General features: G+C 37.7%; 1 protein-coding gene across 1 annotated transcript in view; it reads right to left on the bottom strand.

The window, feature by feature from the left end:
- Window positions 1-12,945: 12,945 nt before the first annotated feature.
- Window positions 12,946-23,961, bottom strand: part of LOC121389817 (proline-rich receptor-like protein kinase PERK2) — a 30,772-nt gene continuing 19,756 nt past the window's right edge. The window contains exons 2-3 of the mRNA XM_041521466.1: window positions 17,589-17,765; window positions 12,946-12,964 (exon numbers count right to left, since the gene is read on the bottom strand). Coding sequence (XP_041377400.1) covers window positions 12,946-12,964; window positions 17,589-17,765 — 196 coding nt within the window. The remainder of the gene's footprint in view (window positions 12,965-17,588; window positions 17,766-23,961) is intronic.

Below are 23,961 nucleotides of genomic sequence, written 5' to 3'. Positions count from 1 at the left end.
CGAAATTTGTGTTATTCTGTTCACTCTCAGTTATAAGGCACTTCACTTCCATTTAGCTCCGCTGTGACATTCGCCAATGGAGCTTTTCTGGTACCGATTTGTCCGTCGTCCACCCGTCCGTCAACGTTGCCTTTGAAGTCTGTTTTCTCCTAGAGTTTTCATCGCAATGTTCTCAAACTTGGTACAGTGATTCTTTGTGACGGTTTCTATAAACTAATAGAGTGGTATTGCGAAATATTGAATTTTTATTACATAAAAACTTAACATTGAGAATTTGAAGTTCCATCTTCTTCTAGAGTTTTGATTGGATTGTTTCGAATCTTGACACAATGATACCCCGGTAAAGTCTCTACAAACTGGTTTGTCCTGGATTGTCCCGAAACTCCGTACTGTCATTCTAAGATGTAGTCTTCATAAACTAATATACAGCGGGTTTCCTCTCTCAATATCTGTGTGGTCCTTAACCATATGTCTGATGCCATATAACCGTAAATAAAATGTGTTGAGTGCGTCGTTAAATAAAACATGTCTTTCTTTCTTTTATAAACTAACAGAGGGATATTTCATGAACTTTGATATTTTTATTAATTATTGAATTTTGAGAAAAAAGTATTGAAAATTTACAAGTCTACATTCCAGTACAGTTATTATCGCATAGTTATGAAACTTGGTATGAAACTTGGTACTGAGGCTGTCTGAAGAAACTAATAAATATTTTGGAAATTTTGAATTTCTGATTTTTTATTATATTTTTCAAGGACAGTCTTCAAAAACTGACCGTGTGTCACGAACTAAACATTATGAAAAAGATAGATCAACAAAAAGGAAAATATATATTTAATACAAAAAAAAGTTAAAGTTTGTTTTGTTTAACAACACCACTAGAGCGCAGTGATTAATTAACATCGGCTATAGGATGTCAAACATTTGACAATTTGACAGGTAGTCATCAGAGGAAATCCGCTACATTTTTCTTAATGCAGTAAGGGATTTTTACATGCATTTTTCCACAGACAGGAAAGCACACACCACGACCTCTGACCAGTTGTGGTGGACCCTGCGTGTGCTGTAACCTCACAGTGGTGCAGGGGTGTAACATTCTCTTTGAGAATGGCCAATACAGCACAAATTGAAGTTTAGAGTAAAAGTCAGTATCTTATCTGTGATATTTGTATTTGTATTTTTGCACAGTTCTTTACACTGTTTTTATTTATATCTTGAATTTTTCTGTTGATGTTGATCATCACCTTGTTTGTTTCCATTACCATAGTTTGACACCTAATAGCCGATGTATTTTTCGTGCTGGGGTGTCGTTAAATATTCATTCATTCATTCAGTTGTGGTGGACTGGTTTTAACAAGAAAAAAAAATAAGTTGAATGGATCCACCGAGATGGTTCGATTCCATGACGCAAGCACCTCAGGCGAGTGCTCAACCGACTGAGTTAAATCCCGCCCCCTCCACAGGCAATGGGTGGGGGGTTACTTTTTTTTGGTATAATATGCCACCGGCCCCGCTAAGCAACTCGGGCACTTCACCATAAGCTTAAACGGCCCCCACCCCGCAAAATTCTGGCTACGGGCCTGCCTCAAAAGCACGTCATTCAAGCAGATACATAATCGTCAAATTCGAAATATTCAACCTTTCCGGCACTTGTTTTTTTATAAATAAATAAATAATTTTTAATGTAAAATTGAAGATTGATAACCCACCCCGTACGCATTGGTATGGTTCGCTGTATTGCGGCCACTAAAATAGACTCGCCCGATATTTTTAGAATTTGTATGCTCCCAAATAACGTTATAAAAGGCGAAGTGTGATTGGTCAATATTTAAATTATTATTTACAGACGAAATCTTACCTGGACATTGGGGACTACGCAGTGTTGTTAGCAATCCGATTAAAATTAGTTCTACTGGTCTAAATAAGGCATTCATTATTCACATGAAACATATCGTATACCCTCAGGATAATTCGGAATGTTTTCAAATTATTTTTAAATCACTGGCAGGATTCTGCAACACTGCGTAGTCCCCAATGTCCAGGTAAGATTTCGTCTGTAAATAATAATTTAAATATTGACCAATCACACTTCGCCTTTTATAACGTTATTTGGGAGCATACAAATTCTAAAAATATCGGGCGAGTCTATTTTAGTGGCCGCAATACAGCGAACCATACCAATGCGTACGGGGTGGGTTATCAATCTTCAATTTTACATTAAACATTATTTATTTATTTATAAAAAAACAAAAAACTAAATCAGTCTTCAGTTTTACATTACAAATTATTTATTTTATAAAATAAAACATGTTTTAAGGCATTCGTAATTCACACGAAACATGTTTTCAAATTATTTTTAAATCACTGGCAGGATTCTGCAAGTAAGGTTTTGATTGGTGGACATGAGCTCCAACTGGCTGGTGTTAGATCCACATGTAATAGTGGAGCTAATTTTAATTAGATTGGGCACTTTATAACCGTAATTAAAATGTGCTGAGTGCGTCGTTAAATAAAACATTCATTCCTTCCTTTATGGAAATTCTTGTCAGTATTTTGAATTCTTACGATGCACCCACCAATCATCTTTAGCTAACGAACAATTCTCGTCTTGTGTACTGTTGGGCGTAGGATCGAATCCCCCTTTATGAAACCATTCTGTGTTTGTTTTGTTTTCAGACTTTTTAGATAAAAACGTATCTCTGCATAATGAAGAGTGCAATGAGAATTTGGCAATATAGTGGTTGATTCCATGTATCTCAATCTATGCGATAAACCAAAGACGCTACCACACAACACAAAGTTACCGAGATCGGCGTACTGCATGCTTGAAACGAGCTTGGACAATTGATGTTTAGACCGCTGGACATCCTGTGATGTAGGTCAAGATATGCGGGGTATCTGAGATAGTTATGTGTACACTACTGCTTCGGCCAAGTAAAGAAAAAATGTAAAGTTTGTATTACGATAACGCCAATATAGAATTATTAATTCGGTCATCTCGATACCGTACTATTTCACGTAGAGGTTCTAGAATTTGCTACATAGCAGACGGTGGTGGTGGTGGTGGTGGTGGTGGTGGTGGAGGGGGGGGGCGTAGCCCAGTGGTAAAGCAAAAGTAAAGTTTGTTTTATTTAACTATTTAACGACGGCACTAGAGCACATTGATATTTTATCTTATCATCGGCTATTGGACGTCAAACATATGGTCATTCTGACACTGTTTTTAGAGGAAACCTGCTGTCGCCACATAGGCTACTCTTTTACGACAGGCAGCAAGGGATCTTTTATTTGCGCTTCCTACAGGCAGGATAGCACAAACCATGGCCTTTGTTGAACCAGTTATGGATCACTGGTCGGTGCAAGTGGTTTACACCTACCCATTGAGCCTTGCGGAGCACCCACTCGGGGTTTTGAGTCGGTATCTGGATTAAAAATCCCATGCCTCGACTAGGATCCGAACCCAGTACCTACCGATGGCCTAACCACAACGCCACCGAGGCCGGTCAGTGGTAAAACGGTCGCCTGATGAGCGGTCGATCTAGGATCCATCCCCGCCGGTGGGCTCATTATGTTATTTCTCGTTCCAGCCAGTGCACCACGACTGGTATGTCAAAGGCCGTGGTATGTGCTATCCTACCTGTGGGATGGTGCATATAAAAGATCCCTTGCTACTGATAGAAAAATGTAGCGGGTTTTCTCTCTAAGAGGGGGCGGGAATTAGCTCAGTCGGTTGAGTACTCATTTGACATGCTTGCCCTTGGTTAAAGACCGTGGTATGTGCTTTCCTGTCAGTGTGAAAGTGCATATAAAAGATACCTAGCTGCATTAGGAAAAATGTAGCGGGTTTTCTCAGATGACTAGGAGTCACAACTGCCAAATATTTGACATCCAATAGCTGATGATTAATAAATCAATGTGCTCTAATGGTGTCGTTAAACAAAACAAACTTTCTTTACATGGGAGACCGTGGGAGAATCGAGAGGTATTTAGTAGTTCCCCAATGGTCCAACAGGAGATAGCTAAATGTTTCTTCTTCGTCCTTCTGTCCATCTGTCCGTCCGTCTGTCTGTCCGTCCGTCCGTCTGTCGCATTTTGTTTTCGCAATGCCACAATATATTAAAGGCATATTGTCACAGACCACTGACCTATTTAATGGTCTAATAAAGTATTACCTGAACAAAAATAATTTGATTTGTTCCTAAATGTACTTTGTTCAACCATCTTCACAACCACCATACTCTATTTATTAATGACATTACGGCAATGGCCCACAATTCAAAAACTAAAATTGCTGAGATGGTTGACATGGATTTCACTCCATCATGGTTCAGTTAAGGTGAATCGATAGCTAGATTTGGTTTCCAACAATTATTGTAATTTTTATTTATTATCCAGTTTTAGAGAAATAAGGTCCTTAAATCCGTGATAGTATGCCTTTCAGCTAAACTTTTGTATATAGCTTTATCATGTACTATTACAGATCAAATTTTTTTCTTTTTCTTCTCAGTTTTGTTTTATTTTGCTCGTAGTGGCGCAGTGGTTAAGCCATCGGGCTACAGGTTGGTAGGTACAGGGCTCGCAACGCGGTATCGGCTCCAACCCAAAGCGAGTTTTTAAGTGCACAGTGGGTAGGTGTAAGGCCGCCACACCCTCTTCTCTCTCACTAACTACTAACCAACTAACCGACTGTCCTGGACAGATAGCCCAGATAGCTGAGGTGTGTGTGCCCAGGACAGCGTGCTTGAACCTTAATTAGATCGAAAATATGTTGAAATGAAATGAAATGCTACACGTTTGTACCGTTACATAAATTACTTTGGTTTGTAACCAAACTACTATTAGTGTGTGGGTGGTGGGGTATATAATATAATGATCAGTTGGTCGAATTTGAAAGTGGGGTGGGGGAGCATTACCATTTCGATGGTGCAGGGGATGGAAATTTAATGACCGAATAGCCTAAACCTGTTGTGTGTTGGAGGGGGTGGGGGGGGGGTATGCTCTCCAAAGAAACCTTTATTTCCAGGTGTTCAAATACAACATTTTCAGACTACTAAGCACAATAACAAGGAAAGGTGGGTGCGTGGACCCCGCGGCCTCCCTGTTCCGTGGACCCTGAAGCACCCTACCCCTTGATCAGCACCTGGATATGAAGTTTAGTGATTGCGATGATTAGCTATACTCACATCTTTTCGGTGATCGATTCACGTCGGTTATTTCTCGCTCCAGCCAGTGCACCACGACTGGTATATCAAAGACCGTGGTATGTGCTATACTGTCTATGGGATAGTGCATATAAAAGATCCCTTGCTGCTAATCGAAAAGAGTAGCCCATAAAGTGGCGACAGCGGGTTTCCTCCCTCAATATCTGTGTGGTCCTTAACCATATGTCCGACGCCATATAACCATAAATAAAAGGTGTTGAGTGCGTCGTTAAATAAAACATTTCCTTCCTTCCAGTGGTGTTGTTACACAAAACAAATATTTTTCTTTTTCAAAAACGTTCTTGATAGAAATATTCTACAGTGACTGAGTTTCCAACTTGTTCAAGGTATGAACTTAACAATATTCTTTCTTTAAATTATTCGCTCAGGGTTGTGGAAGTAGGGGTGGAGTAAAATGAATTGACCAAGACTTTCTCCGGCTCGTTTTAACGGGTGCGCCACGACTGGTATATCAAAATCATAATCTTATTTTCGTGCTTATATCCAATTACGGTTCAAGCACGCTGTCCTTAGCTTTCTGACTTATCTGTCTAAGAGGTTTGTTTTGTTTAATGACACCACTAGAGCACATTGATTTATTCCATTAGTAGAAAGGGATCTTTTATATGCACCATCTCACAGACAGGATAGCACATATGACGGCCTTTGATATACCAGTCGTGGTGCACTGACTGGAACGAGAAATAACCCAATGGGCCCACCGACAGGGATCGATCCCAAACCACCCGCGCATCAAGCGAGCTATCCGTCTAGGACAGAGGGTTAGTGGTTAAATAATAGAGAAGTCGGTGTAGTGGCCTTGCACTAACCCATTGAGTCGTTAAACTCGCTCTAAGTGGTAACCGGTCCGACGACCTAACCATTAAACCACCGCGGCCGGTTTCAATAAATATGAAAACATCACGAATGACACGAAGTGTACATCACCAGACCTCGCTGATTAAGGGGAGCCGTCACTCTCGCTCTCAATTACTCCCTTAAGTCTCAGCTCAGTGGCGGATCCAGAAAATCATTTGGCGGTAATGACATGAGGCAGGATACCAACGGAACTTTGGGGAAAGTTTGGAGGGGGTCGTCCCCCTTCATTTGGCAAGAACAAAATTATAACTGTCGCAAAATGTAGGGGGGGGGCGGACCCCCCTCACTGATCCGCCTCCGAGTCTAGTACAAGGTGAGTAAGTTTTGGCCCTTTAGCATGTGGAACTGAACTGACGACCGAAATTGAACTGAAAGGATCAAATCGGAATTTTTAATACCAAACTATTGAATTTATATATTGTACTACCCCTGCGCGTGCTGTAACCTCACCGTGGTGCAGGGGTGTAACATTCTCTTTGAGAATGGACAATAAAGCACAAATAAATTTAGAGTAAAAGTCAGTATCTATCTGTGATATTTGTGTTTTTGCACGGTTCTTTACACTGTGTTTGAATTTTTATATTGATGTTGATCATCACTTTATTTGCATTACCATAGTTTGACACCCAATAGCCGATGTATTTTTCGTGCTGGGGTGTCGTTAAACATTCATTCATTCATTCATTACTCAATCTAGTGCCTCGTCTACAGGAAGACAGCCACTCCCGAGTAGATCTTTTATCCCTCCTGAACAGCTCAAAGTTCACAGGACACATTTCACTGAAAGAAATATAGCTGTGATCATGTGATGACGTACTCACGAATCACTGTTATAACAGTGATGATTTGCAGACAGTTTAAACTTTATTATTATTTCTATTATTATATAAATAAAATATGTCACAAACTTACTGACGCGTTAAACAAAACATTTATTTTCTTTCTTTCTATCATGTTATAGATACCCAATAGTCGTACTTCAAAATGTGCTTTCTTTTCAAAAGATACACATGTATCTTCTGGTTTACATTTATCCCTTGCAAATATATTTGAAACACTGGGTCTTCAATAATGCAATAATATATCAATGCAAGTGTGTGTGCAGAAACTTGTATACGGGCAGAGGGTATAGACTGAGTCAAACCATGCAATAGCCGGTATATACCATTTATCTTGCAATTCGTTGGATAAGGTTTGTTCTAAAGATAAATGGTATTCAAGTAGCATTCTCTATGTATTGAATAGTAAAATCAGCAATAAATTCATTTCATTCATTCCATTTCAACTTATTTTCGTGTTTATATCCAATTAATGTTCAAGCACGCTGTCCTGGGCACACACCTCAGCTATCTGTCCACGACAGTGGGTTAGTTGTTAGTGAGAAAGAAGAGGGTGTAGCGATCTTACACCTACCCACTGAGTCGTTAAAACTTGCTCTTGGTGGGAGCCGGTACCGGGTTGCGAACCCAGTATCTACCAACCTTATGGCCAATGGCTTAACAACGACACTACCCAGCCCAGTACCGAGCTGCGAACCCAGTCCCTACCAGCCTGATGCCCGATGGCTTAACCACGACACCACACAGGCCAGTACCGGGCTGCGAACCCAGTCCCTACCAGCCTGATGCCCGATGGTTTAACCACGACACCACCGAGGCCGGTATCAATAAATCCACATTAGGACCTGATATAAATATCGGATCTATAATGACATTACGAAGAAGTAGATTTTAAATTAATAAGATATTGTATATTTGAAATTTCCGCTGACATTAATAATAGAGAGAAGATTTGCAATCATTACTGACATTAATATGTGTCACAAACTTTACTGACATAAAAAGAGTTATATACTGGAAATCTACTGACTAATAAGAGGTTATATATTTGAAATTTGAAACGTTAACTGTATACATGTGTACCTCTTGAATTTTTATATTGATGTTGATCGTCATTTTATTTTTGCAGACAAACAGACATATATTATATTAAAGTCTCACCTTATGTACAGAATAATAAAATGCAATTTAAAAGTATAAAAGTACATACGCCATTCCTTATAGGGACTATGAGAGACTATCAATAAATAAAAATATAAAAATTAACGAACGTACACACACACACACACACACACACACACACACATACATGCATATATATATATATATATATATATAGATAGATAGATAGATAGATAGATAGATAGATAGATATACGTGTATATATATATATATACATGTACATACACCGGCCTCACGCGAGATCAAACTTTAGAGAGGGCGAAGTTTTTACCAGCAGGGAGACTTGAATTTTTAATCTAAAAAATAAAATACACAGAAAGAAGTTATTTTAATACAGGTGCAACTTTTACAGTCTGTATTTTATTTTATTTTAGTTATTCATTTTTTGTTTACCGTCTGTACTGCTAATTGATGGATATGTGCTCTATAGGTGTTTTTTTTAATCACCTTTCCACATGTCGCCTTCTTAGAAATAATGAAATGTAATTGAAAAGCATTAAGTTCCAGCACATTCGCCTGACAATACGCTCCAACAGTCAGTAGCAGGTTTAGGCCAACTATTAGTGCCAGACACGGGTGTACATACGCCATTCCTTACAGGAACTATGAGAGACTATCATTAGATAAAAATATAAAAATGAACGTACACACAAACACACACACACACACACACACACACACACACACACGCGCGCGCGCACACACACACATACATACATATCAGGGGTGGGGAAGACAAATTGCTAATCGGTCCCACCTATAACGTAATTAGTACCCCCCACCCCCATGGTTAAACAAAAAGTTTAAAACTTGTTTATACTTGATGAATATATGATAATAATCACCGATTTTAATGTATCATGATGTTATGATTGACGACTGCACGTACACCCCATCCCTCAACGTACATCAAAACACCTACTTATCTGTACATTAAATGATGTTTCTAACATAATAAGGAAGATATTAATCCATTTCATATTATGCATACATTACACATAATTACATGTAAGTTAACAATATACAGGTATTCGGCGACGTGTTAATATTAAAAATAGGGTTTTGGCAGTGTTAAAAACTACGTTTAATATACATTATAAAACTAAATTTTAGAACATTATTTAAAACCTCATATTATCTGTAAAAAAAAAACCTGCTAAACATGTTAAATTAAAACGTAAGTCAGTGTACACTGCACACTCGATTAAAACATGGACTTGATCTTCAACACTTTTATTATTGCACATAGGGAAGATTCCCTGCTCAGCAGGAAGGTTCTCATAACGTCCCGTTTCAATACATATTTGCATGTACCATGGTTTCACACCCAATAGTCGATGTATTTTTTCGCGCTTGGGTGTCGTTAAACATTCATTCATTCATTCATTCATTGACCCATTTATTCATTAAATATAATAAAGGGTTATAGATAAGAAATCTTCACTGACATTAATAAAAGTCATAATGACATAAAAGGGTTATATATTTGAAATCCTAACTGACATTAATAAGAGGTTATATATTTGAACATTAACTCATAAAAGGATTATATATTTGAAATCTGATGGAGATAGACTTTAATATATGATATCCAATTCAATTCAATTTATTTCCCAATACCAAACAATCTGGTGTCAGAAAACAGAGATAATTTTTAAAAGCATACAACATCAATAACAACAAAAACAAAAACAACAATTAATAACAACAATATGAATGTATTACTGAGACTAGAGCTGAAACTAGTCTTGAGTCTGGAGACTAATTGTACAATGTATGTCATATTACTAGTAATTTATAGAAAACCTCGTCTTGTGGGCAGGCTACGGTACCAACACTTCCCACTGACCTCTGACCTCGCTCTTGAAATTAATAAATCACTGAAGAAATTAATGGCGTTTACTCTAGAGTATATCTTTAAAATATACATTAAGAACCCGTGAATCTCATTTTGGTAGAGCGGAGGACTGTAGAGTTGTACATTGAAATCCTTAGGTCACTGGTTCGAATCCGGTTCGTGGGAATCCTTTTTACACGTTTAACAAAAGAGACAAGCCGCGCGTGCAAAAGGTGTGGAAGAGAGTTTTAAAAGAGACGAACGAGTGATTGTGCGAGTGTGGATAAGCATTAACAATGGCTTATTTAATGTACTTAGTTCCCGTTCCAATGCTGTTATTGTCTTTAAATGTAAATGGGTTGAGGGATGCTGATCAATTAAATTCAGTGTTTGCAACCATTAAACGTAGACATGGTTTTATTATTTGTCTACAGGAACGTTTGGGATGATAATTTTATTGAAATGTATAAACACTTATGGGATGGGAAAATATTTTATAATAACTGTCCTTATAAAAATAGAAGGGGTGTAGCAATATTGATATCGAAAGAATGTCCATATGATTTTACTTTTAATAGTAGTGACACTCAATCTAATTAAAATTAGCTCCACTATTACATGTGGATCTAACAGCAGCCAGTTGTAGCTCATGTCCACCAATCAAAACCTTACTTGCAGAATCATGCCAGTGATTTAAAAATAATTTGAAAACATTCAGAATTATCCTGAGGGTATACGACATGTTTCGTGTGAATTACGAATGCCTTAAAACATGTTTTATTTTATAAAATAAATAATTTGTAATGTAAAACTGAAGACTGATTTAGTTGTTGGGGGGGGTTTTATAAATAAATAAATAATTTTTAATGTAAAATTGAAGACTGATAACCCATCTCGTACGTATTGGTATGGTTCACTGTACTGCGGGTACTAAAATAGACTCGCCCGATATTTTTAGAATTTGTATGCTCCCAAATAACGTTATAAAAGGCGAAGTGTGATTGGTCAATATTTAAATTATTATTAACAGACGAAATGTTACCTGGACATTGGAGACTATGCAGTGTTGTTAGCAATCTGATTAAAATTAGTTCTACTGGTTTATTAGGCATTCGTAATTCACACGAAACATATCGTATACCCTCAGGATAATTCGGAATATTTTCAAATTATTTTCAAATCACTGGCATGATTCTGCAAGTAAGGTTTTGATTGGGGGACATGAGCTCCAACTGGCTGCAGTTAGATCCACATGTAATAGTGGAGCTACTTTTAATTAGATTGTAGTGACACTGAAGGCAGAATTTTAAAAATTAATGTAAACATTGATAATGATATACATGTATATAGTTTTATTAATGTGTATGCGCCAATTAATATTGAAGAAAAAGTAGTTTTTTCAAAGAATTAAGTAATTTTATAGATTCAAAAAATACTACAATGGCTGGAGACTTTAATGACATATTTGATCCTTCTTTAGATCTTGGAATTAATACTACTACTTTTAGTTTGAAAAGTAGTACTGTATTACAGTCTATTCTTTGTGATTTTAACCTTGTAGATATTTGGCGTTATAGAAATCCTGGAAAGAGAGAGTTTAGTAGGACACAAATTGTCGAAAATGTCCTAAAACAGTCTAGGATAGATTTCATTTTACTTTCTAGAAATATTTTACACTTTGTTGTCAATTCATATATATCTTACACCACCTTTAGTGATCATAATTTCGAGTCACTTAAGCTTTATTTTTCTCGTGTGAAGAGGGGTCAAGGTATCTGGATTTTTAATAACGAGTTATTGAATGATGAACTTTTTTGTAATGCGATTTTTGATGTTACAGATAATGCTTGTGGCAGTCCTTTGTTTCACACAGAGCCTCTTATATGGTGGGATAATTTAAAATTTCAAATGAAAAAAGTGCAACATATTTTGCTATAAATAAACGTAAATTAGAAAATGAAAAATATTATTTTATTCTAAAACACGATTTAACATATTTACACATTTTACAAGAGGATTTAAAGTTAATGGAACAATCTAAATGTAATGGTGCTATTTTAAGATATAAAATGCAATGGAATTTTGAGTCTGATAAAAATACAACGTTTTTTCTTAATTTAGAAAAATCAAAACAAAATCAAATTCAATTAAAGAACTTAATACAATTAATGGATTATCTAGGAAAACAGAAGATATACTTGCATGTGCACATGACTTTTATCCTAAATTATATACCAAAGAACATATAGATGTAGTTAAAGAAGAAGAAGTATGGATGGCCTTACTGTTGAGTTTTATCTTAAATTTTGGGAGAAATTAAAATCTTTCTTTCATAAAGTTGTTATGTCAATTCAAAATGAAAAACATTTATCAAGTAGTATGAAAAAAAGGAATTATCAGTCTTATTTATAAGAAAAAAAGGGATAAAACTAATCTTTAAAACTTTAAGCCATTAAGTCTTTTAAATGTTGATTATAAAATTATATCCAAAGTTCTCGCAAATCGTTTAAAATTAGTTACGTCATCTATTATTTCTCCTGAACAAACGTGTTGTGTTCCGGGTAGGGATATAGCTGATATTATGTCAGTCCGAGATGTTATTGAATTTGTAGATATGAATAACCGGGAAGGTTTTTTGATTAAAATAGATCAAGAGAAGACGTTTGATAGAGTATCGCATAGTTTTATAGTAAAAGTTTTGAATAAATTTAATTTTGGTAATAAATTTATTTCTTGGATTAAAGTACTATATAATGATATTAAAAGTAGTGTTAAAATTAATGGTCATTTAACGCCTTTCTTTCCTGTTACTGGAGGTGTTAGACAAGGATGTCCGATTTCGATGACGCTCTATGTAAGTGTTGCTGAACCTTTAAATAGCTTGTGAGAGGGGAGTTCAGTGTGCCAGTTGCTGAACGATCAAAGAAAGAAAAAAATGCATGTATTCGAAATTAAGTTATTCTATTCGAAATCATCTAACTGTTAAAGACAATGTTCTATTTTATCATGGCACGGCTGTAGTCCTGAAATCAAAAATAAGAAAGGTTATTAAGAAAGAGCACACTCGACTGAAAGGCTCTGGCGCTAGACAGATCTATAGCTCTTTAAGGCACAAGATATCTGGTATATCTGAAAGGTATATTCAAAAGATTTTAAACGAAGACTCATCGCACCAACAGTTAAATATACAATTTAAGGACAAAAATATTGCTAAACCCATTTTAGCTAACAGGGTGAATGAAAAACACCAGATAGATCTTATGGATATTGAGAAAAAATGCCACGATCCCTGAGGGGAGGGAGTACAGATACTGTCTAACAATAATTGTTGTTTTCAGTAGGTTTGTTTGGTTAGTACTTCTGCCAACAAAACATAGTTTGGGTGTAGCCAAAAGTTTGGAATGAATATATAATGTATTTGGGTATCCCGAGATCATTCAAAGTGATAATGGGACAGAATTTAAGGGTGCAGTCGAAGCATTTTGCATTAAACACAAAGTAAAGCAAATCAGGTCACGCCCATATCATCCGCAGTCACAGGGTAAAGTTAAAATGTTTCATAGGGCTCTTCGCAGAAAGATGAGATTTGATGAGTTAAAGGCAAAATCACGAGTTAACTGGATTGAAAATCTAGATAAATATCAATCAGCTCTAAATGATTGTCCAAGACGACCATTAGGCAACCAATTACCAAGTGATGTATATTTTGGCAGACATGTACTGAAAAGTGAAAAACGAGTTCGCAAGATCGCAAGGGATGCCACCAAAAATGGTATCAAAACACCATAGAGCGATCCAGTAAGAAAACAAAACGTTATTCTAAGACAGTGGTATGTGCTATCCTGTCTGTGGGATGGTGCATAAAAAAGATCCCTTACTACTAATGGAAACATGTAGCGGGTTTCGTCTCTAAGACTGTATGTCAAAATTACCAAATGTTTGACGTCCAATAGCCGATGATTAATAAATCAATGTGCTCAAGTGGTGTCGTTAAACAAAACAAATTTTAAATTTCTTTTTTTTCTTTTTTTGTTTGTTTAATAGTTGGTTCAATCACTGGTTATCAGATGTGAAGAATTTTTTTATATATATATTATATGTTAAATAAGTACTACGTAAAATTATACAGAACAAAGTCAGAATGGTTACCCTTCTCTATAAGCTTTTGCGTATGTACATGTTTGTTAGGGACCAGTGCAATAATTACGTGGTACTGGTTTCGTAAAAAAAATAACCCCGTGATCCCCATCAACCGAGTACCTGCCATCCATAAAACTAACAGCTTAACCATTACGTCAGCAGTACCAGCCTATATATCGTGCGCATAACCAACTCGGTGGCGCAGAGGTCTAAACCATAAAACTAACAGCTTAACCATTACGTCAGCAGTACCAGCCTATATATCGTGCGCATAACCAACTCAGGGGCGCAGAGGTCTAAACCATAAAACTAACAGCTTAACCATTACGTCAGCAGTACCAGCCTATATATCGTGCGCATAACCAACTCAGTGGCGCAGAGGTCTAAACCATCGGACTTAAAACTACATTCCCTGGAATATTTTTATTATTTAAGCATATAGAACAGAAAATCCAATTACGTTTCGTGCATATATGACGCCGCACTCCGCATTGCTTTCACTACGCTGGCTTATCCAGGTCAAAAACAAAGCCAGTATTTTGAAAGTGGGACATTTTTGACGGGCTCGTACTGATCTCGGTTTTCATTGGCTTATCACAAGTATAGAATTCCCCAACAAGAGATCACGTGAGATTTCGCAATTTTTGAACAAATTTAACTGTCTTAATTGAGGGGTCGTCTCATATCTCCAAAACATATTTATATCCATAGAGGTATGGTACAACGCCTGTCCAGGGGTCGGTGAGTGGGGGATTTGCCTTGACATTTTTACAGTGGCCAGCTGTTGGCATACGCGTTACATGTAAGGCGGTGTTACTAATTACGTGACGCTCTAGGGGTAGAGGAAGAGGGTACTGTGTTCGATTTATGTAACATTCGTCAAGACTATATGTTATTTTTATTCATTACCTAGACCTAAAAAGGTGTTTTTTTTAAATGCGCGGTCAGTCTAGGATCGATCCCCATCGGCGGGTATACAAAAAAACCATGGTATGTGATATCCTGTCTGTGGGGTGGTACATATAAACGATCCCTTGCTAAACAAAAAATGTAGCGGGTTTCCAAGGCGCGTGTGCAGGGATTTCAGCGGGGTTGGGGTTATAGACTGTGTTGAGCGAAGTTTATATGGGGCCATGCTCCCCAAAAGAATACATTTCAAATTTTTTTAAGCTTGGGCAAGTAAGGGTTTCGACCTCCAATACCCTCCCCCTGCACATACACCTGATTCCTCTCTAATATTATATGTCAAAATTACGAAATGTTAGACATCCAACAGCAGATGGAAGGATAGGATATGTTTTATTTAACGACGCACTCAACACATTTTATTTACGGTTGTATGGGGTCGGATGATTATTAAATCAATATGCTTTATTGTTCATGTCGTTAAACAACCCCCCCCCCCCCCCAAAACTTTACCCTTTCTAAACGAAATAATATTTATTTGAATTTGTCGATTTTAACACGTAAAATTAATAAGTGAAAACGTTCATTGTCTACTTTAGTAGATGTAAGGCCACTACACCTACCTGCTACCTTAGTACAGACGCTGATCTAAGAGGGGCACCACGGGCCCGCACCCCCCCCCCCCCCCCCCCTCCCCTAAATTTTGTGACAGTTATAATTTATTATATATTGTTAAAACAAAATTCATTGGAGAATCCAAGGAACAACTAATAAAAAGGTCTGGCCTTATGCATGACCGATGTCACACACCTAGAAGTCCTACCCCTCCATTCAAAGATGCAAATGAAACAATGTTTTTGGTCTCATGACATTGCCCCCCCCCCCCCCCCCCCCCCCCCCCCCCCCCCAAATGGATTTTCTGGATCCGCCACTGTAGTAGCACTCTTACTGAAAAACCTAACACTAACCACTGTGCTGGTATGTTCCCATGATAGCGTGCGTGAACCTTCATTGGATATAAGCACGAAAATAAAGTCGAAATGAATGAGATATCGTGCGTATGTATATTAAATCGGTGAAGGTTTACCATCAACCAAATAAAATAACCGGTGTACGTCAAGTGTCGGTCAAACGTACCTATCGGGTTTCATGTTGTCAGATATGGATTTTATTTCCCAATACCCGTAATCTAACCCAGAATGAGTGCACCACTATGTTTAGTGGTAAGTATATGTAAGCCAACTATCCGGGCTGGTTCTTCATGACTAGTACATGTTTTTCAACTACTGTGGTATAAGCTGTCCTGTATTTCTGGAAGTGTATAATTTATAAAGGTTAACATTGTAATAAAAGTAGCAAAATATCCTAGTAAGCAGAGTCCCATGCTTTAATAGAATGTCATCACTAAAATGCATTATATCCTCATCCGATTCAGATGCGGGAAAATCAGTCAAGGGGTCCAACCTAAACCGTATGACATGTACTTGAACTTCGTATACCATTGCCAAAACGGCGGATAAAGCTCGCTTCGATACACGACGGTGAGTACATTTTGTCTTACGGCTGCTTGCTAAATGCCTTTCTGATTAAAATAATATTGCGATACGGCTCTAGAATGAATACTCTATCCATCTGTTTACGTAATTTTTGATTTTGTTCAACCGAAAAAAAGCTATTGAAGAAAAACCTTGTTGTTTTGACGGTCAAAACAAACATGATCAAAATGTTTGGTGTTATTTTAACGAATCAAATTATATTTATATACTTAGAAAGTGTCATGGTGAGAGCTTGTACACCCTGGGAGCTAAATTAAGCAAATACGTTTTGGAAAGTCATTTTATAATTGTTCATCCAAGACATTTCTTATAGTTTAGGCACATCTTCGTCTGTTCCCCCGGATTTAAGCCAAGATTTCGTTTACTTAAAAAAATTATATTTGAATTTGTACCCCTAAAATATTATATATTTCAACTTAAGGTGTGGTGGGGGTTTTTCAGTAATGGGGAGATACAAAAACAGTCCAGTTAAGTTAGGCATTTACTAATCACGAAAGAGGAAAGTTGTTTCCCGTCTTGACACCTAGGAGATCCAGTTCTGGCAAAAGGCTGTGTAATCGTCGTACCTCAGACTTTGCAAATTGTGATTACTCAGTCCATTTAAGAAAGCATCTTCCATATCAACACCTATAGATGTATATCCTACATCCAACAAGGAATTTCCAACACCACCACAGCAGATATCACAAAAGAAAGGAGAAAAGCGACTTAGGAAGAGGTTGTCATTCACAACTCAGAGTGTAAATGACGGTGATGATAATCATACATTTCAAGTGTTAAATGAACCGTCCCTTGACGCAGACATGTATACTGATGATATAACAGAAACAATGTCACGTTTCAGAAGCAGTGTTCAAAATGGCTTTTCCACACACACACAAAAAAACAAAAACATTTCCTATGTATTATGTAAAGATACTCTAAAACGGCACTGTCACGGTAATTCATCCTGCATGAGGTATTCTGACGACAACAAGGACATATTTTGGACAAGGAACGGTTTTTTGGAGGTCAGTATATCAGATTCATAAGAAGGTTTTCTCACCGGTATATATCCTGGACCACCTCAAGGAGTTCAACCTGCACGTACCCCTTCCCGCCCCGGAGTTGCTCACTGGCTATGTCAGAGGCCAAATCCGGGGAGGGCGTGTCCGAACCTAAGTTGGATAGGGGCACGTCAAAAAGTCCCCGCATCCCGCATCCCGCATCCTGCACGTACCAACTACAAGGTGGATGAAGGAAAGATACTCCCTTCATTATGACTTGGAATCAAGGACAATATGCTCATGTGTTCAGATGTTACATGCAATTAAATTGTCCACATAAACTAAGTTTCAACTATTCAAATGCGTCCTTATTTCTAAATAAAAACCAACCCATGTATTGTTCGAGACCTGTAAATGCTTATATATAATTGCTTATGATTTGATTGCTTGTACATTTATATTCAAAGGCAGCCTGCATAGTCTATTTATCCTATAACTGCTCGTGTTACATCGCTGACACTGTGATACCACTGGCAGCAGTAATGAAACATATGCAATATTTTTAATGTGACGTCACATTTGTAATTCCTAATGTTTCTCTGATCATCTTGAGAAATTAAAAACAAAATTTAGTAGAATGGCAACAGAAATGTAATATAAATCCCCTCATTTATGAAATAAGTTTCTCAATTCGTGAAGTTTGACTATCTTACATTAAACGTTAGTTAATTTTCAAAATGTCACCTAAGACTATAACCCATGTCTTAACTAACGAGAGTGAAATAAATACAATAATCAACCGTCATTCGTTGTGGAACCTTTATGTACACAATACAATGTACGTCACATTGTCATTAAATTTTGTCTAAACACATCGGTAAGAGTCAAGGTCACAGTGACCTGTTCGAGATACACGGCATGTATCCATATACTAGGATTGGTGTTTTAGATGTCCAGTGGGGGGACTAATAACAAACTAACGCTACATTGCATTATAATGTCGATTTATTAAACAATATATAAAAACTAGATCATTCATCCCAATGAATCCGGAAACGCGGTGTCCTTTGAGATGACTTCGAGTTGAAAACACTCGTCCACAGTCAGTGCACTGGTGCCCGCCTGGTCTGTCGTGATGAACAACCACATGTTTGCGGACAGCAGACCTTCCAGAGTATAGTTGGTCGCAGTCTTCACAAACTGTTCTGAAAAAAAGAAATTTGGAACATACGATTAGGTGTCCTAAACCCGGGGGAGCAGACGAAGATATGCCTAAACTATAAGAAAATTCTTGGATGGATAATTATAAAATAACTTTCCAAAACGTATTTGCTTAATTTAGCTTCCAGGGTATACAAACTTTCATCATGACACTTTTTAAGTATATAAATATAACACGTTCCCTTAAAATAACACAAAAAACTTTGATCATGTTTGTTTTGGCCGTCAAAATAATGAGGTTTTTCTTCAATAGCTTTTTTGTGGTTGAACAAAATCAGAAATTAAGTAAACAGATGGATAGAGTATTCATTCTAGAGCCGTATCGCAATATTATTTTAATCAGAAAGGCATTTAGTATGTAGCTGTAAGACAAAATGTACTCACCGTCGTGTGTCGAAGCGAGCTTTATCCGCCATTTTGGTAGTGGTATACGAAGTTCAAGCACGTGTCATACGGTTTAGGTTGGACCCCTTGTCAGCGTTCTTATAAAAATTGTGTTGCTGTTTGAACGCTGTTTTCGTGCTTATGTCCACTTAAGTTTGAGATACGCTAACCTGGGCACATACCTCAGCTGTTAGTGTAGCGATCTTACATTTCCCCGCAGAGCAGTTAAAGCCTGTTACGTAATAGTATTCTAGGTACCTTACATTCCGCAATTATGTGATTATTTACAACACCTGGCGGCTTGGTGCCCCAAAAACACTTGTACAACAAATAGCGGAAAACATAACAGATGACGGTTCGAAGTCTCTTTTACAGCTACTACAGATGTCGAACCCTATAACAGATAGCGCCAGCAACTGCAACGCTAAATGTAATTACTGCAGATGGCGTTGTTAATGCAGATCGCTGTCGCTCAGGCCCGTACGCTTATGACTCGGGTTACCAATAAAGATGCTATATTTTGTTGGGTACCGAGCTACGTTGGCATTATTGTCAACGAAAAGGTATATTCTGCTGCCAAGCCGGTATTGTTGGTGTACAATGATTTTAAATAGATTAACCAATATATCTTTTTAACTAGGCAACAGAGCCGGTTTATTCTAGTATCCAGGGGTTGCAAAATATATATTCTGGGCAGGGGGTCCCGCTGTTATTTGTGCTATAGTCCCAGCGGATCCTTAAACCGGCTCTGCATGGCAAGATGATTTGAACGGCGAGTTCGCATTCTGTCAAGCCAGTCCTGGGAGAGCGGCAGTCCTTCTACAGCCGGTGCAAGATGGATGAAGAAGTATTGTGTTGTGCTCGCATCGGCCATACGTATCTGAATCAGTCATTTATTTTTAAAGAAGGACCCTCCACGTCAATGCGAACATTGCCAGAGTGCAACATTTTGGTGGAGTGTAATCATATGAAGCTAACAAAAAAGTTGGTAAAACTGTGTCCAATTCTTTTGTTGTTTATGCAATAAAATAGGTTTTCAATCAAAACAAAAAAGTTGCATTTGGGAACAGAAATGCGGTAGAATCTTTGAAATTTCAACTAGAATTTTTTTCTTTCTAAAATATTTTGATTTCTATACAAAGCGATTATAACTGTCCAAATGTCAAGTCAGCTTTTGAAAAACACAGTAGCCTTACTCGGGCTAAACTATTAGTCAAAATAGAGATGGACTCAAAATACACTTCAATAGAATTTGGTTTCTTCACAATATACCTCTTTCACATTCCACTGCGCATGTGCGCATAACGGGGCAACTGGTGGACGCTAGTCGTAAACTGACGCGAGATCTCGTAAAAATAGCACTGTCTACAAATTGGGGGGGGGGGGGGGGGCATTGACAATGGGAGGCCACACAATAGGAGCGTGAATTAGCTCTATTATTAATTATTGTATCAATAGGAACCCAAACCTTCTGTAAATATCCAACAAATACTTATTGGAGGCGTTTGTGTATTATTGCTTATCACGAATTTTTTGTTGTTGTTGTTATTAACGCCATCGGTTCTGATTCGTATACAATAAATATCGGATATGGGTTGAAATGATAGTGTGTGTGTGTGTGTGTGTGTGTGTGTGTGTGTGTGTGTGTGTGTGCGTGCGCGCGCGCGCTCGTGTATGTATGTATGCAGATATTTATCGTATTTAACGTGATTTAAATATTTATAAAGCATCATACGAATAATTACATTCTGGATTTTTTTCAAGAATTCGTTTTAGCCAATTACTTAAAAAACATTTCAGTATTTTGAAGAAAAATGAAATGTTACGTATGGAATTTGAGCTACTATAAAATATTAGAATCAGGCCCGTAGGAACGATATTGGGGGTGGGGGGCACAATCTGTAGTGGAGGGACACAGTCGCGTGTGTGTGTGTGTGTGTGTGTGTGTGTGTGTGTGTGTGTGTGTGTGTTAAACCAGATTTATATAAAGTAGTTGGGGTAGTCCCCCGCCCCGGCCTCTCGGTTGCTTCCAACCCGAGAATGGCCAGAAATGTAACTGTATTGCATATACGGATATTTATATTTGAAGCAAGAATATGTAGCCTAAGAAACATATAAGGTTTATTTATAAGATATTAAACTAGCCGACAACTTGATAATATGGCTACAAACTCAGAATGGTTCCTTTATTATATACTCAAGAGGTTTTATTATGCACAGTCAAAAGGTACTTCGTTTGAATGTTAGAAGATAACACTTCTAGTGATGTTCCCATGGGCGTTCGTCATGGGAGCGTTTCAAATACAGAGACCACGTCAAACACTTTACCCATGTAGCAATAAAGCGTTTGTGTTCCATCGTTCAAGGTTTATTAGCTTTGTTTTTCAGATCGTGTCAAACACTTTTCCTATGTAGCAATGATACTATTGTATTCATAAGCGTACGAGAAAGGTGGATGAATCGTTTTATTTCACAACTTTACCGTTTTCCAGAGTAGTACACCCAGGCATCCAGCCTTCGCACCTACAATATCTATACAACAAAACAAAATCACTTATTTTCAAAATAAAAATTGTCTTCAAAACGGTTTTTAAAAACAATCAACTGGTGTCACGGGGATTCTATAATACCCGTAACTGAATAAAACATAATTATCCAAATATCTCTCCTAACTGTATATCTATTAGATCTCTTTGTAACAGGCAGTATATACACTGACTAGTCAAATCATTACCCAACAAAACTCCTATGTTTTCAACAGGCAAGTCCTTCACAACACCCATAATGACTGGTCCCGTCACAAACTTCGAACACAAGAAAACCTTATGTAACCTGACAACCATTTTTTCTCCAGTAACTGAGCTTAAAGCCAAACTACGTCCTGTATCTGAATTTTCAATACCAGCTAAACACTTTTGCGTTATCAGACTCTGACTACACCCGGTATCTCTATAGATTGATATTGCCTTAGGACACAACTCTTGTTTCACATCACAAATAATACCAGTGGACACATACGGGTTTACTTTCTCTGCCATGGGACTAACCATTAACTCTCTCGCTAACGGGGCTGACCTCACTAAACCGACCACGTGCGCATTATCGCGTTTCCTTTTAAAACAGTCCCCGACAAGATGGTTATCCTTTTTACAGTAACTGCAATGTGGACGAAAAGTTCGTGCATTGGCTGATAATGCAGGTTTATCCTTACTTTGCCCACCAGGTGCATTCCTTGCCTGACTAGCTGACCAACTAGAAGACTCTCCCCGATAGTTACTTTCCCGGGAAAACCCTGGCTGAAATGTCTTCTTATCACCCTGTTGTATAGAGCTACCCTGTACTGCCTGAGCTTTGTGTATTAACACGTACTCATCTGCCACTATGCCTGCCTCCTCTATCTTTTTGACTTCACGATCCTCTAAATGAATACGTAAGCTAACTGGTAATCCATTTTTAATGTCCTGTAAGATCAACAACTCCCGTAACTCGGTATATGACTCTACCTGATGAGACACCACCCATTTATCAAACATCCCTGCCTTCTTAGCCACAAACTCACTATAAGACTGACCCTGCGTTTTTCTCAACTCGCTATACCATAAACGATAATCCTCAGGTCGTAATTCATAAGCCCTCAACACTGCAGCCTTAACTAGGTCGTACTGACTTGCTCGCTCATCACTCATTGAATTATAAGCTACACTCGCCTTCCCCTTAAATTTAGACACGGCTAACAATGTCCAGTTTGACTGCGGCCAATTTAGCTGCTTAGCGGCCCGTTCAAAACGTTGGAAGAACATATCTACCTCCTGGTCATCAAATACCGGCACTGATCTATAAGCCTCCGACATGTTAAACCCATTTCCGGCTTCTCGTCTGACTTCTTCAGTATTCAACTTTAACTCATGTTCCACTTTTAATTTTTCTAACTGGAATTCTCTATCCCTATGTCTATCTTCTCTATCCCTCTCTTCTCTTTCTCTCTCTCTCTCTCTCTCTCTCTCTCTCTCTCTCTCTCTCTCTCTCTCTCTCTCTCTCTCTATCCCTCTCTCTATCTTCTCTATCCCTATCTCTATCTTCTCTATCTCTATCTTCTTTCTCTCTATCTCTATCTTCTTTCTCTCTATCCCTCTCTTCTCTTTCTCTCTCTCTCTCTCTATCTAATGCACGTTCTTCTCTGTCGTACTCAAGTTTTTTAAAAGCTAATTGTTGTTCCACACTTAACTCACTTATCTCTATCTCTGGAACAATCTCACTGTCTTCCATAACAGGCCTATCACCAAAAACTTCCTGGATAATAATTGTCTTTATATCACCTAAGGTTTTAGCTGATGTTAAATCAATTTCTCGCTCACCCGCGATTTCAACTAACTCGGCCTTACGTGCTCGCTTAATCTCCACTACACTGAGCGTAGGCCTATCCAGCAAATTCTTATCCATGTTTAGATATGACGCACTTAATATTAATTAATTTTCTAGTGAACAACGTTGCTACTTCTAGTTAATTTGTAAAATTAATTTATAAAGCCCCCATTTACAAACAATACTTTTTTAAATATGCATGTCCCGTTTCAGATCCGGGACGAGCGCCCCAATTTTCTACTCCTGTCACGGGGATTCTATAATACCCGTAACTGAATAAAACACGATTATCCAAATATCTCTCATAACTGTATATCTATTAGATCTCTCTGTAACAGGCAGTATATACCCGCGTTATGGCTCGTCTAGGTATGATCAGAGATACGATCTTATATAAAGTATATATTATTATAGCACGTTTAGTTCACTAGAAAACACAACAAAAACACAATACACTTTGGAATC

Source organism: Gigantopelta aegis, chromosome 15 (assembly GCF_016097555.1).
Source record: "Gigantopelta aegis isolate Gae_Host chromosome 15, Gae_host_genome, whole genome shotgun sequence".
Taxonomy (NCBI): domain Eukaryota; kingdom Metazoa; phylum Mollusca; class Gastropoda; order Neomphalida; family Peltospiridae; genus Gigantopelta; species Gigantopelta aegis.
This window is presented reverse-complemented; position numbering and strand designations above follow the sequence as displayed.